Source organism: Ostrinia furnacalis, unplaced genomic scaffold (genome assembly GCF_004193835.3).
Source record: "Ostrinia furnacalis isolate ACB-3 unplaced genomic scaffold, ASM419383v2 OfSCF4327, whole genome shotgun sequence".
In the NCBI taxonomy this organism is placed as follows: Eukaryota; Metazoa; Arthropoda; class Insecta; order Lepidoptera; family Crambidae; genus Ostrinia; species Ostrinia furnacalis.
Window position 1 is genome coordinate 17,844 of NW_021134566.1, and position 14,702 is coordinate 32,545.

At 36.7% G+C, this 14,702-nt stretch overlaps 1 protein-coding gene across 1 annotated transcript; it reads left to right on the forward strand.

Annotated features, from left to right (window-relative positions):
• Positions 1 to 530: 530 nt before the first annotated feature.
• Positions 531 to 12,007, forward strand: twz (BTB/POZ domain-containing protein twz). The gene is made up of 4 exons (XM_028313727.1): positions 531 to 697; positions 3,988 to 4,193; positions 7,495 to 7,649; positions 8,598 to 12,007. The coding sequence occupies exons 1-3, from the start codon at positions 531 to 533 to the stop codon at positions 7,641 to 7,643; spliced, it is 522 nt and encodes a 173-aa protein (XP_028169528.1). The 3' UTR covers positions 7,644 to 7,649; positions 8,598 to 12,007.
• The last annotated feature ends 2,695 nt before the right edge of the window (positions 12,008 to 14,702 follow it).

A 14,702-nucleotide genomic window follows, 5' to 3' on the forward strand; every position in this document is an offset into this window, starting at 1 on the left:
GTAAATACGGGCGTTAGTCAGGATCGCCTGGATTGGCACACACCTACTAGGGTCACAGAGATTGCTGCACAGATAGGACTTTTGCCAAGAAAGGTGTCAGTCAAACCAAAAAGATATGAAAATATTTTTTATTACCAGGTATTTCTTACATGAATGTGATTGGGCAAATGATTATTTCTGTCATAGAGCTTATAGGATTAATTCGAAGCTACCATAAAATTCTATTTAAAGTTAATCGCCAATAATTCAAGCGCTTTTCAAGTGGGTTACCACATGCATACCTATTTTTAAAACATTCTGCATCGCGAAATTACGTAACTTGGAAAACGTCATCTAGGTTTGCTGGGAAACTAACATCGTAATCGAAATCCACAGAGGTTATTTCTAGTTGAAAGTGCAGCATAATTACGAACAGAAATACCACATCGATTTCAATTACGATTTGTAAATTGGAGAGTCATCTTGCAGTGGAGACCCAACGACCTTATGGTCGGTTACTCACATCTATCTCATGTACATTTCCAGAGAAGATGCTGCCTGTGACCAAGCCCGGGAGCCCACAGCCGGATGGCAGCGGCATGGAGAAGCCCCCGATTGCCGGCATCCCACGAGTGGCGCCCACCACCAAGTTCAACGCGCCTGTCCACATCGATGTCGGAGGCACCATCTACACATCTTCCCTGGAAACTCTTACTGCGTGAGTTTGTAACAGTTATTATTTACTACTAGCGGCCGCCCGCGACTTCGTGCGCGTGGATTTTTTCGTACAAATGTTTTTTCCAGCTAACTCCCGTTCCCGTGGGAATTTTGCAATATCCTATTGTAACTAAGCTTTAAGTTTACTAAGGTACCTGCATGCCAAATTTCAAGCGTCTAACTTAAGCGGTTTAGATTTTTCATACAAAAGGATTTTCCCGCTAATTCCCGTTCCCGTGGGAATTTCGAGAATTCCTTTCTTATTGCACCTCTACGGTACCTAAGCTATGTCCCTTCCAAATTTCAAGTGCCTACGTTTAGCCGTTTAGGCTGTGCGTTGATATGTCAGTGAGTCAGTCAGTTTCTCCTTTCATATTTAGACTATCTTCTCTGCTAAAGTTTTGTATTTTTGTATTTGGCTATTTATACAAAAGCCGTTAGTGAAATTTACTGTGGAAGAACAAGGTCTAACTAGGTATAATCCCAATGACCAAGATCCGAAGTGGGTACAGGAAAATACAGCTATCAGCTCAGGCTATCAGTATGTACTTATCAATAAAATAATAGAGCCCAAACTCTACCTAGCTCCTACACGAAGACCCACACGAATTTAAACGCTCGTGGTGGGAGTCTGATTGCAATAAGTAAAAAAAATTCTTAGTAAATAGACGATTTGCGTAAAATTCGTCAGTTTTAGAAATACTTACTGCTTTTTTCTAATTCGTCGTAGTAATTGTACATTACTACGACGAAGCTCAAAATGCCTGCAAAACGGTAAAATCAAAGAATTCATAAACCCTGCGATTTTGTATTGTATAAGGGGAGTTTGTTTGTACAAAACTATAGTCTTTTTAAGTCCGCAGTTCCATCCAAAAATGGCTCTTTCACCAAAGCGGTAAAATCGATTTCTGCGCGTGTTATTTTTCTTTGGAGGCCCATGTTTTGGTGTGTTGTGGTGTGTATTATTGACGTCGTACCTTTTACGCTGAAAATAAAAAACGGTGAAAGAAAAATTACATGTTACCTATTAGTGTAAACTTCCACAACCAACATAACACATTTGGAGGCCTTGTACGAGCTGAAATTGATATTGTGGTTAACGTGTTACTTTAAAACAACTGTTAGGTAAATGAAGCAATTTGATCAGAATTTATTACTCTACCAATAAGCGATTCGGCTGAAACGACCAAGCGATCAGAAAGGGTAGCTGAAGACATCATAAGTGGTGGGTGTATATGTATAAAGACCGGCTCATTTCAACAACGAGTTCTGTATTTGCCTTATAATTTGAGGCAGCCCGTAATACAGGCAGACCATAGTTAGTGGCCCCGACAGGCCCAGCTAGATAATTACCTATCTTCGCGACATGCGACAGTTATTTTTAAAACGAAGATAATGGAGATAATTGCGGGTAGATGCGAAGTTAGTTTTAAATAAGCCCGCGAGGTTTCAGCTGCGGTATAAATTATCAGCTTTGCTTTGTGTCGAAAAATGTAAAGATGGTTTCACACCACTAATGCGTCAGGTAGGTACTTACCGTAAAGAGGGGGAGAAATTCTGCTCACCGTATTTGTTTTATATCTTCTCCAGGCTATTTCAAAATTAATGATAATGTATTTACATCGATTAGATCAATCTATCTAGATTTCTGTGAAATAGTAAGTAAGTAACACGCGTAACACGCCCGTAGGTATTACATATTATTAATGAAATTCAGCACGCCATATCATTGCACCGCCCTACTGACAAAAGACACATCGTGATGCCGGATGCATTAGAATGATGCGACATAATATTAGGGATTCTATCAAAGCTAAAAAAGTCTTATCATATCCCTTGAAAATGTATCCAGGATCTGTTTCCAAGGGCACTTTCTTCGCATTTTCACAACACGGCACGAGTGTGAATGGTGCTTAAAAGTGGTGCATAATAAATAAAAGAGGTTATATGCTGGTTATGTAACGGTGTGTCGGTGGGTAGGTGGGATTGTAAATAAGCTTGTTTTATCTGTGCTCGGCGTGTTATTTCTCGATGGGAGCGGGCCCGCCGCCGCCGGCGTGGCCGCAGGCCGCGGGATCGCTCCCCCGCCCGCGCCCGCGACCCGCTCTTGCCCTCAGCCAGCACTTTTAATCAACTCACTCGAGGGCACGAAAATAAATATCTTGCGAATTGTGCACCTCGACGAAGAACCAACGACGCAACAGTACTTTTCGCAGCCATGTTTTATAAGCACACGCATAAGTAGCTCAAGGAAAGAAATTGTGTTCACCAATTTCGAGAATATCGATGTTTTTTTTTAGGGTTTTAGGAGAGCTCACTGTAATAATATAGATAAAGTGGAGGAAACAGAATTATTTGAGCAAAGCTGCTTTGCTTTAGACTTATACAAGAACCTGCAAGTTACTTCATCTGACTTGACATGATTACGAGCGGATCCGTGATAGCGAACGAGCGAACTTGGTTTCCAATATGATATAAGTTGGTTGTTTGATTCACAGTCATACAGCAACACTAAATCTGCCCTGCCAATCTTGGCATTTGAGTGGTAGTGAGCTTGATGCGACTGTCCTATACCTGCCTACATTTTGTATTTTAGTGAGTAATGTAGGTCATTACGAAGTCAGATGTCTTGGAATTCAGTAAATTATTCACGATCTCTCAGGAGTTGTTTTAAAACTGAAGTTACATACCAATTACCTAAATTAATTTTTAAAGGTTTGTTCAGCTGACAGCTGAACAATGACTGAAATGTTTTAAGACTGATTTGAAAATGTACATAGATGTAAATTTATTAAGATTAAAATACCTACATCTATTTTAATCTTAATAAATTTACACCTAAATTAATTTTTGAAGCGATAGTGCATTTCTTAATGATAATGGTGTGTTCCTAAAACAAGTTTGCTCTACCAAATATAGGCGAACCAAACAAGGAAGGAAATAAGTATGTTTAATGAAGCCAAAAATACTTTAAACCTTCCAGATTCGTATTTTGCTATACTTCCAAAACACTTAAAAATATTAGGTAGGTACGAGTATTATTTTATTAATATTTGCTTTTGTCTATTTTAACTGGCGTGGATAATTTTTATCATTGGTTTTGAACCACAGATTTTGAACCTTATCTTACCAAAGTTCAAAACACGATGGCTTCAATTCTGCCACCATCAGGTAAAGGGTAAAAAATCTATAATCACAATAATAAATTGGTGTAGGTAATGGCAGGACAGGCAAAGCTACTGTCTTATGTAATAACATTAGTTTTTAATCATCTATTAATGTAATTTTCAGTTACCCCGACTCCCGCCTCGGCAAGATGTTCAACGGCACCATTCCGATAGTCCTGGACACGCTGAAGCAGCACTACTTCATCGACCGCGATGGGGACATGTTCCGACACATCCTGAACTTCCTCCGCAACAAGAAGCTGCTCCTCCCGGCTGACTTCCCACACCTGGACTTGCTTCTCCATGAAGCGCACTTCTTTGAGCTAGACCGTGAGTATATACAGGGTGACCCATTGGTGGGTGATCAAACAAGGATCAACGGCACTATCCCGTTAGTCCTGGACACGCTGAAGCAGCACTACTTCATCGACCGCGACGGGGACAAATACATCATCACCTTCTTAAGCAACAGTCATAGCAGTCTACTGCTGGGCATATGCTTCCTTCTCCCAGGCATTTTGTTCTGTCTTTTGTCATTATCAAAATCAAAATCAAATTTTTTTCTTTATTTGTTTAGACTAATTAAATTAGTAGGTACTTGCAAATCGTCAAATGCTCTTAAGGAGCCTATACATGTCTCATTCTTTAAGAGCCTACGCACGACGTTAATGTCTTTACTTTGATTTTTAATCAACCCTTAAATGTAGACTAGCGGCCGCCCACGACTTCGTACGCGTGGATCCCGTTTTATCCCCTTAGGGGTGGAGTTTCGTAAAATCCCGTCTTAGTGAGCATCTACGTTCTAAAAGGAACTCCCATTCAAAATTTGAGATTCCTGGCACTTGTAGTTTCTGAGATTTCGTGATGAGTGAGTCAGTCAGTGATCTTTCGCTTTTAATATTTAGATTCTTCTTCTTCTTCGGTCGCTCACTGATGAGGATCCCGACCACGTATAAAGTGTTCCTCCACAGACTGCGGTCATAAGCTGCGTGGACCGTACGATGCAAACTTCCGCCTACCGTCTTCCTCACCGCGTCTGACCATCTTGCCCTGCATCGGTGCCCTGCCCCGAGCACTTCTGCCTTCCATTTATCCCAAGATAATTTGTTTCTCCAGAAAATACCTTGGAGACCGCATAATGTGTCCAAAGAAATAGAGGATACGCTTTAAGCATATAGTGGAGAACCGCGTATACAAATCTGAGGGCACGGCAGTGCCCCCACCAAGTCGAGCAAAGCGGCACGGCCGTATACAGGGTGGAATCGATAAGTGATCTCATTCGATTATTTCTAAACTATACAAGATATCGAAAAGCTGGTTACCGATCCTGAAAGTGCTTCATTAGCTCTATCCAACGGTACCAATAATAGGTTACAGAATTAACTGGATCTATCCAAAAATTAAATGTTTCCAGCCTCCATTCTAAATGTATGCCAGCCAAACAATATTAAAAGTATTAAGTTTTTTTTATTAAATAATAAACACTTAAAATGAACTCGTAAATTGCATTATTATTTCAAATTATTCTTTGAAAACATTGGTTTTAGGCTTTACTTGCTATAATATTATCAAGACTTGAGTGCCATGACTGTGGCTATACTGAATGTATGAAAGCTGGAAACATTGAATTTTCGGATGGATCCAGTTTATTTTGTAACCTATTATTGGTACCGTTGGATAGAGCTCGTGAAGCACTTTCGGGGTCAATAACCAGTTTTTTAATATCTTGTATAGTTTTTAATATTATTTGGTTTTACTAAATGTATGGAAGCTGGAAACATTGAATTTTCGGATGGATCCAGTTTATTCTGTAACCTATTATTGGTACCGTTTGTAAGAGCTTGGAAAGCACTTTCAGAATCAGTAATCAGTTTTTCGATATCTTGTATAGTTTAGAAATAATCAAGTGAGATCACTTAACGTTTCCACCCTGTATATGTAGATATACGAGAATGCATAAATAAACTAGATTTAATGCAAAGACTTGAAAAAGAAGGTAGGTAGGTTTAAGACAAGTAAGTAGGTGATTTGCATTTGTCGTAGTGTACCTACTAAGGTACGTGTCGTACTTACTCGTGCCTTCATTAATTCAATATCTTCACCAATCTACGAGTTAATAGATATGACCTACTGTAGGTACTTGTAAAGGATAGTAACTATGGGTGTTATAATATTTGTATGTGTCATTGTATGAAGTCCCTAATCGGCTACATTGTTCTCGTAAAGACGTTGCAAGGTCATCCGATGCATTGAAAGATGATTTTATAGTACCTAATGCTAGTTAGTTACCTATACTTAATAAATTATACTAACTAATTAACATCGGAATACATTGTAGCAAAGCGTTTCCAGTACCAGTTCTAGTGTTAGCGTCTAAATTAAGGGAGAGTCCGGTAATTTGGACCAGTTTTTTTCAATCCCATTTTACACATAGTTATCTTTTGTTTTTGCTAATGTTCATGGTATATAATTAAAGAGAAATTATTCATCCTACTATTTCATAGGTATTAATCAACATGATTCTTGTATATTTAGCACAAATCAACAAAATACGAGTTCAGAGCTTCGGTCCAATTTCAACCGGTTCGATAATTTGATTTCAATAAATTTTAAGCCTATAAAAATATTATGGCAAAATATTATACGATACATTCTTAACAAATTAGGTAACGAAAAGGAACAGTAGTTAATAACATAGACAATCGATATTGTTTTACACGTAATTTTGAGTAAAAGTTTTGTAATTCCAATTATAGTAACGCACACTTGTACCTAATCTACTTTGCCAGTCTTTTGCTTTCATTTATTGTTAGTCAAACATAACTACGCTATTATAAGTTCAAAATATAAATTACTACAAAAAATTTCAAAATCCTTTGGTAAAGTTCCATACAACTTGATGTGGTACAATTCAGCCGACTAGGTGATAGTGCTTTTAAAAAATCGGTAAAAAAATATAGCTTATAAATACCGAAAAATGTTTCAAATAATTGTAATCCACACTAATTTACGCTTCTAAATTACAAACTAAACATGCATTGTCAAAAGTTACTTGACAACAATGAAAAAATACTTTTCAAAATAAAACACACGTGTTCGTTGTCACGGCTAAAACCACATGGCCGATATTAATTGAATTTAGTTGTGTATCGCTGAGTGTTGCAATTACAGACATTCAATATTTTTTTTTACGAAATATGAGGGTGGTACAATTTACCCGGCGGTACAATATACCGAACTCTGCCCTAAATATCCGATCCTACTGATTTCTACAAATCGTCATCGCCATCGCGCACGCGGTCTGCACGCGTTGGTTTGGCCGAACCATTACTGTATTTAGCGGTTATACGAGTAGTTACATCTCTGTTGCATTTTTGTACGCTCTTTATTTCTTTGAACACTCCAAATATTTCATTGAACAAAAAATCAACTCATAAAACAATGATCTCAAATAATACATAATAAAAAGGTGAATCAATTATTTATTTTTGATTTGACTTTGAAAAACAGAACCTACGCCTTGAAAACAAGAAGAAAAAGCGTTCTGATATCTCATAAAAAGGATGTCCGTCCATGCTATCCGATAAGTATTTTATGACAAGATTTGTTGATAAATCTCTTCTCATTTCAGACATGGTGTTTGCTTTAACTAAGCTGAAGTCTGAACGCGAAGGTGTGAAGCAAGACCGGGACTGGCTGAATCAGGCCACAGAGAGGCTGAAGCAGGAGACTGAGCTGCTCATGCAGGAGAGAGACCGGTTGCAGCAGCGGTGGTCGTGAATAGAGGTACGGAGGTCTTAAAACTTTTTTTTCATTGATCATCATCATCATCATTTCAGGATTAAGACGGCCACTACTGAACGTTATCCGTCCCCCAGTGATTTCCATAATGACCGATTGGCAGCGCTGTTAACATTCAATGTTCTCCTATCAAAGAAAAGTATTACTTATTAGTTAATTAGCTATGGTTTTGGCCAGGCTGCCAATTCGAGGGTCGATACAAATACCAATTTTGTGGAAAACCAAATCCTAACACAAGCCTAGTAAATATTTTAGCAATAGCGTTAAATTTTTAGTGGAGCAAATCCATGTACCACGGTCGATTTGCCACGGTCGGAGGAACCGATTTCAAACTGATTATTTCCAAAGGTCCACGAATCTATCGTTCTTCTTTTCCCACCAGGTACATGAAATTTTAAAACTTTTTTTTTTTTTATCCACAACGAGGAAGCTCTTGGCCTGTATCTCACCTGATGGTAAGTGACGATCAGGCCGAAGGTGGAAGCGAGCTTCACCCGGAATCCTCAACCACGGAGGAACTGGCTATCTTACCTCTAACTGTCGGAACACAACAATGCTGTTAACATTGTTGTTATGGCGACAGACTTAGTTAAGATGGTGGTAGCTAGCCAGGCGGACTTACAACAAGCCCTACCACCAACCAAACCGAACAGAAAAATCTGCCCCCACTGGGAATCGAACCCGGGACCTCTGCGTCTGAAGCAGGTGGTCTTACCACTAGACCACAGAGGCGGTTAAAACACATTAAAATTTTCATCCCCAATTTGCATCTTACACCTAGCAAGTAGTACAAGTGACCTACAGTTAGCAAACGATACAAGAGTGTATGAACAATTTAACTTTAAAATACTCTCATGGAAGATTTTCTTCCTTCCTTATTTATTTTAAATAATTAATTCAGTGTTAATAACGCCCTTGTTTGATTTATTGCAGGAGGACCAATGCAGAAGGGAAGCTGCTTCAAAAAGGCGCAGAGTGTAAATGCTTATTCTAAGTGCATACTTAGAATAAGCATTTAGGGCATCCTCACATGAACAGGGTTCAAGTTTAGGCCAATTGTGTTTCAATTAAAAATTATAACTTTGTGCCCAAGGATTTTGTACATTTTCGATCTATTTATGTAATGTTTAAAGGCTTCATGTAGGTACGAGTTTGTTAAATATTTGGTGCATAACCTGTGAGGACGGCGTGATTTGTTTCAAAATTAAAGTAGGTAAGTAATAATTTGTGAAATTATAGTAATTTTGCGTCACAAGCTCTGTGCTGAACAACATTTCCTGAAAAAATCGTGCAGTGAAATGCCGCCTGAACAGGACCTGGTCAATTTAGAAATGTCAACCTGCAAATCAATTTTATTGATATTGTTCTTGATAGCAGTTGGCAACCAGCCTTTGTATCACTAAGTACCTAAGTACTAGTAACCACTAAGTACTAGCTGTTTTTAAATAAGGTGTTTTTTTTGGTAAAGGGCAGTGCACTTCTGTGGGTTGTCAGCTTATACAAAAGTGTTTAACGAACAATGAAATTCAGTCGATAGCTGTTGTTAAATTTAGAAATAATTGGTCAGAAACGACAAAAATATAAATTATTTCAACTTTAGGTTTTTGAATGAAACTACATTCGGCTATGAAGTAAATGAACTAAAACTTTTATATACTTGAGTAGGTACATATTATTTACACTAGTTATTTAAGAATTTGCATCTGTGAAAAACATATCAAGAATCTGATCTCAATTCTAGAAATTTGTTTATGAACGTTGAGATTTTATGGTTATGATTTTGAAAAAAAATCAAAAGTCAAATTCATGAAGAACACTTTATACAACCATTGATAGAACATCAACTTACATAGATCAGTGCCGTTTTATAATAATGTACATGCCTACTGTTATTTGTTTTTCATGATGATAAAAATCTGCCTACTTACCTTTATGTTATGCTCTGGACACTCATGGAAAAAGTGCCTTGTGTCCGTTAACGTAGTAAAATCCCTGTACTTATTGCAAACAGCTTCCAATTCTTATGATGCGTCAAAGTTTGGTCAGTAATAAAAATAGTATTAAGTAGAATCTTGAATGCTTTTCTATGACATAATTAACTCATAGTCACATAAGCTTAACATTATATGAAAATATTGGATTGAGCACTTACCTTAAGAATTGATACCTAGATGTTTCCAATATTGTACTGTATTTATCAGACATTTCCCTTCTAGGCGCCACAGCTAATCGAAAATTAGTTTTTATAAAAATATGAAAATGCTTTTAAGATTCCCAAAGCTGTTTTGTAATCCGTCATTCAATAGTATAAGTAGTAGCATTTTTATGATATTGTGTCAATAATAGTAAATAATAAGTAACAATCATGTAGAGTTAAAATTAAGGGAAAGTAGAAACATCAGACCGTTCGTTATCACACCAGACTCTAGGTATACTTGCAATATCTCTAATAAAACTTTATAAAATGCCCGCGTTTACCTACACTTGGCGCAAAGATTTGTGCCAGACGGGGCCATCTTGTAATTTTTGAAACAGAGATGCACACTCGCCAATATTTTATTAATTATTACGTAATATAGACAGACAACGCTATGCCTGCCTCTGTGTGACGTAGCTCATAACCAGTGTGAGTCCTGCCACGAGTCTTTGCACCCAGTTAGGTATAGGTTGATATGCTACAGATAAAATAGTTGTCAAGTTGCGATACTTTAGTATTACTAAAGTTCACTGTTGCAAACCGTTTGCTTTGGCTTATTCTTATTCATCCAAAAGTTATTGTACAATATTTCGTTTAGTTTATACCTACCATATTATTATCCGTTTGATAGCTACGTGTGAACTATTGTAAGCTTTAATTTATTTACTCTTATTGATGTTATTAGTTAGTACAATGATCTTTTGATGTCCAATGAGAATTACAAAATCCGACCAAGTGCGAGTCGGACTCGCCCATCGAGGGATCCGTACAAACCTGTAGGTATAAAACTTTGATTTTATTACAGCCTTAAAGGTGTTATAGACCTGAGTATTTGATATGAATTTCAATATAAATACCTCTACGCGTTCATGAGGAAAGGGGTAGTAAGCTTAAAATTATTAAAAATATTTTTATTATATGATGTAACCAAAAATTTACGGTTTTCGCAAATTGTCCTTAATTTGTGCCATAAGACGTTTCTTCGTACCAAATTTAAAGATTCTGAGTTCACGGGAAGTACTTTGTAGGTTTTAATTACCTTACGAATGTCGAAAATATGCGAAAATTTGCGGAATAAACGACTGTAACTTTTGATTGCGTTGGCTTAGAAGTTTGATTTTTCCACAGCTCTAAGAGACAGTAGACTTGAGTATTTAGTATAAATTTTAGCTTTATGACTCTACGTGTTCCTGAGAAAAAGGGTCTTGACAGACGGACGGACAACAAGTGATCCTTTAAGGGTTCCGTTTTTTCCTTTTGAGGTACGGAACCCTATAATTGAATATCCCAAAATTATCTACCTCCATCGTCAGTACACTAGAGGTAGATGAGCTTAAGATGCATCGAACAAGTCTAGTACCTAAGTAAAATTTTAATAATAATAACTAGGTAAGTCATATTTCAAAAGTCATCAAACTTCTCTATGGACATTAATAACTAAAATTGGTGACATCTCAATACTTATGAAACTTTTCTATCGACATAGTTAAGTATTAGGCTTGTTAGATGCATCTTAGGCCCAGCTACCTCCAGTGTCGGTGAGACGTGCTAATTTTGGGACACCCGGTAGGTACGACTGCAAAAAGACAGTAGGAGGAGCCGATTTTGATTACTGAATTATTCGAAATAGTAGGAACATTTCTGTCACCTTGGACAAGATAGGTCAATGAATCCTTTTGTTTTAAATATACAAATGAGATGTTTTATGAACATTGTATTTCAAATGAATAACTTACTTTTTCTAAATTACAATAAGTCTACTAGATATTCGTATTTTAGGTATGCTTTTAAAATGATCACATTGTTTTGTTTTATGTAAATTTTAAATAGAATTTCTGTTAGAGTTGGTTATTTAGGTATAATTTAGATAAGCTAAGAAAATCATAATAAGTATTACATGAATGTATGGCATTTACCAAAATGTCAATTTTTAATATCTTCGAAATATATTGGTTATTTAACGCAAACTGCATTCATACAAGACAAGAAAAATGAGTTTATTAAATGTTATAAAGCAACAGTTTATAATTTGGTAATTAAAATAGGTAGTCCTTGTTTCAAAATCGTAGATTTTTCTGAGTAAGATGATTACAAGCAGTTATATGTATGTATATGTTACACCATAATAAAATAATCTTATTTGTACTAGTACCATAAATACTTAGTTGTATTAAAATATCAATCAGCGCAATTGTATTCTTTAATTTTCCCGATTTATTTTCAGTTCTTTTTATTGCGTAATTAGGTATTCATATCTCAAGCCCAAACACAATGACTATAGTTTGTGATGAATTCATTTTAGTAGGTATTAGGTAGGTACCTATTGGTTTTAATTTAGCCTACAATACCTAATTGGATATAATTTTCAAAGGACAGTGCCAATCCATGTAATGGAAGTTGGACCAAGTGCTGCCCAGAATGAAACCATAGTGCATTTTGTTTCTCAGACCAATACTAATGTGTAAAACGAAGCGCACTGAAATCTATCCCTGGAGTTAAGAGAAAAAAAGAGTTTTGGTTTGAATTATTTACATACAAAATATCATCGATGTATACGTACTACGCATAAGATTTCGCGATTTTGGACTTCAATAACACTCGATATGTTGAACTTAACCATACTGCATCCGTACACCTTACTTTAGTGCGACTTAGAAATTCTTTATAAGCGATCTAGCACTGTTGCCTTATGCGTAGTACTCTGTAATCTTATGCGTAGTACGTACACATCGATGATATTTTGTATGTAAATAATTCAATACTAAACTCTATTTTTCTCTTAACTCCAGGGATAGATTTCAGTGCACTTCGGTTTACACATTAGTATTGGCCTGTGGAACAAAATGCACTATGGGTTGATTCTGGGCAGCACTTGGTCCAGACCCTGGCACCATCCTTTGAAGAAAATCAATAAAAATAGTGTTGTATCTCTGAAAAGTAAATGCATGCATTTTTTTTTAATTTTGCCTGAAGTAAGGCAATGGCGTGAGACATATTGTAATCTGGGGTGAAAAGTAACATTTTTATGAAAAAAAAAAAACATCTAAATTTCTTTTTTTTAATCACGCCTAATCATAAAACGTGCCTGTACACTTTTAAAAGCTAGCTTCATTTTTTTAGAGTTCTCCATGCTTTCATTTGAAAGTTGCTATTTTCGCTGATGTTTATGGTGTCAAAGTGAGTCCAAAGTGAGAATAAAAACGGTAAAGACGATCGTATCGTAGTCTATAATATTATCTTTAAAATTCAATACAAATTGATAAGAATATGAACAAGTCAATTACAAAGTTAAATAATGTTGTTATTCATTACAAACCTACGGAGATGGGTTTCCACCCGGGTAAAAACCCACATGAGGGTAAAAACCCAATAAAAACCCGTTTCATTCCACCCGTGGGTGTTTACACCGGGTGAAAACAAATAATTTTATAATTATTTTAATTGGTATCTTTTCTTTATTTTTATTGAATTTTTCTCATTTAAGTTTATTGATTAATAAGTAATAAGTCAAATTTAACACTAATATGCATTTATATCGTGGCCAAATCGTAAAATTGATCACGTTATGATGATGTGACCAATTATTTCATAAAATGGTGTTATTTCAAGAATCGTTGAACCGATTTAGAAGAAATTTAGTAGGAACACAATAATTTGTGATCATGGCAAGGACATGGAGGGGGGGATGCCAAAGATGCCAAACTCTCTCTTTGATGACATTACGGTATAAAGTTACAAATAACAACACCAACTACAAAGTACTTCTGCTTAAAAACTTGAAATCGAACCGCCCTTCCGCCACTGTAACGCATTGTAACGTTTTTCAAGACCTCCTGTCCCCCCAGATTGCATTACGTAACACTAGAACGCCCCCTTTGCAACAAATACCACTTCTCACTTTAAAAAAATGCTATTTTTGTTTTCACCCACCAGAATGGGTGATAATGGGTAAAAACCGGGTTTTTACCCAAATCACCCAGTTTAAACCCAATCGGGTGAAATGGGTTTTTACCCACTACCCATCTCTACCTACGCGACAAGCGGCATATGAATTTATTGATTATTTAAAAAGGATTTATAGACCCAATACACTGAACTGCCCCACTCGTGACATTGACAGGGGGGCGCCACCGCCAATACCGGATCGCTGGTTTAGATTTTTGCCATGTTGGAAACTTTATAGTTGAACGATGGTGGCGCCCCCTTGTCAATGAGTTTGGTGGGACAGTTCAGTGTAGATCATTATACTCATAACATATTGGAACGTCATTGCTAACCCATTGCACTACTCGCCTGTCAAAATACGATACCTAGTAGGTAACCTACTCGACTACATTTTTAGTGTTCGGACACGTAGCTTCTAATTACTCGTCACTCGACTAAATTTCTCGACTAGCGCGAACCAGGCTTTACCTAGATATACTAAAAACATAATGATTTTGCCTTTTCTTAGTTGGACCGTTCTTAATCAATACTCGTAAAAGAGAAAACATGCACTATTTTATTCTCTAATTTTCATTAATTTATGTGATAAAGGATAGTGCCAGGGTCTGGACCAAGTGCTGCCCAGAATCAACCCATAGTGCATTTTGTTCCTCAGACCAATACTAATTTGTAAACCGAAGCGCACTGCAATCTATCCCTGGAGTTAAGAGAAAATAAGAGTTTTGTTTTGAAATATTTACATACAAAATATCATCGATGTATACGTACTACGCATAAGATTTCGCGATTTTGGCATTAAATAACACTCGCTATGTTGAACTTAACCATACTGCATCCGTACACCTTACTTTAGTGCGACTTAGACATTCTTTATAAGCGATCTAGCGCTGTTGCAA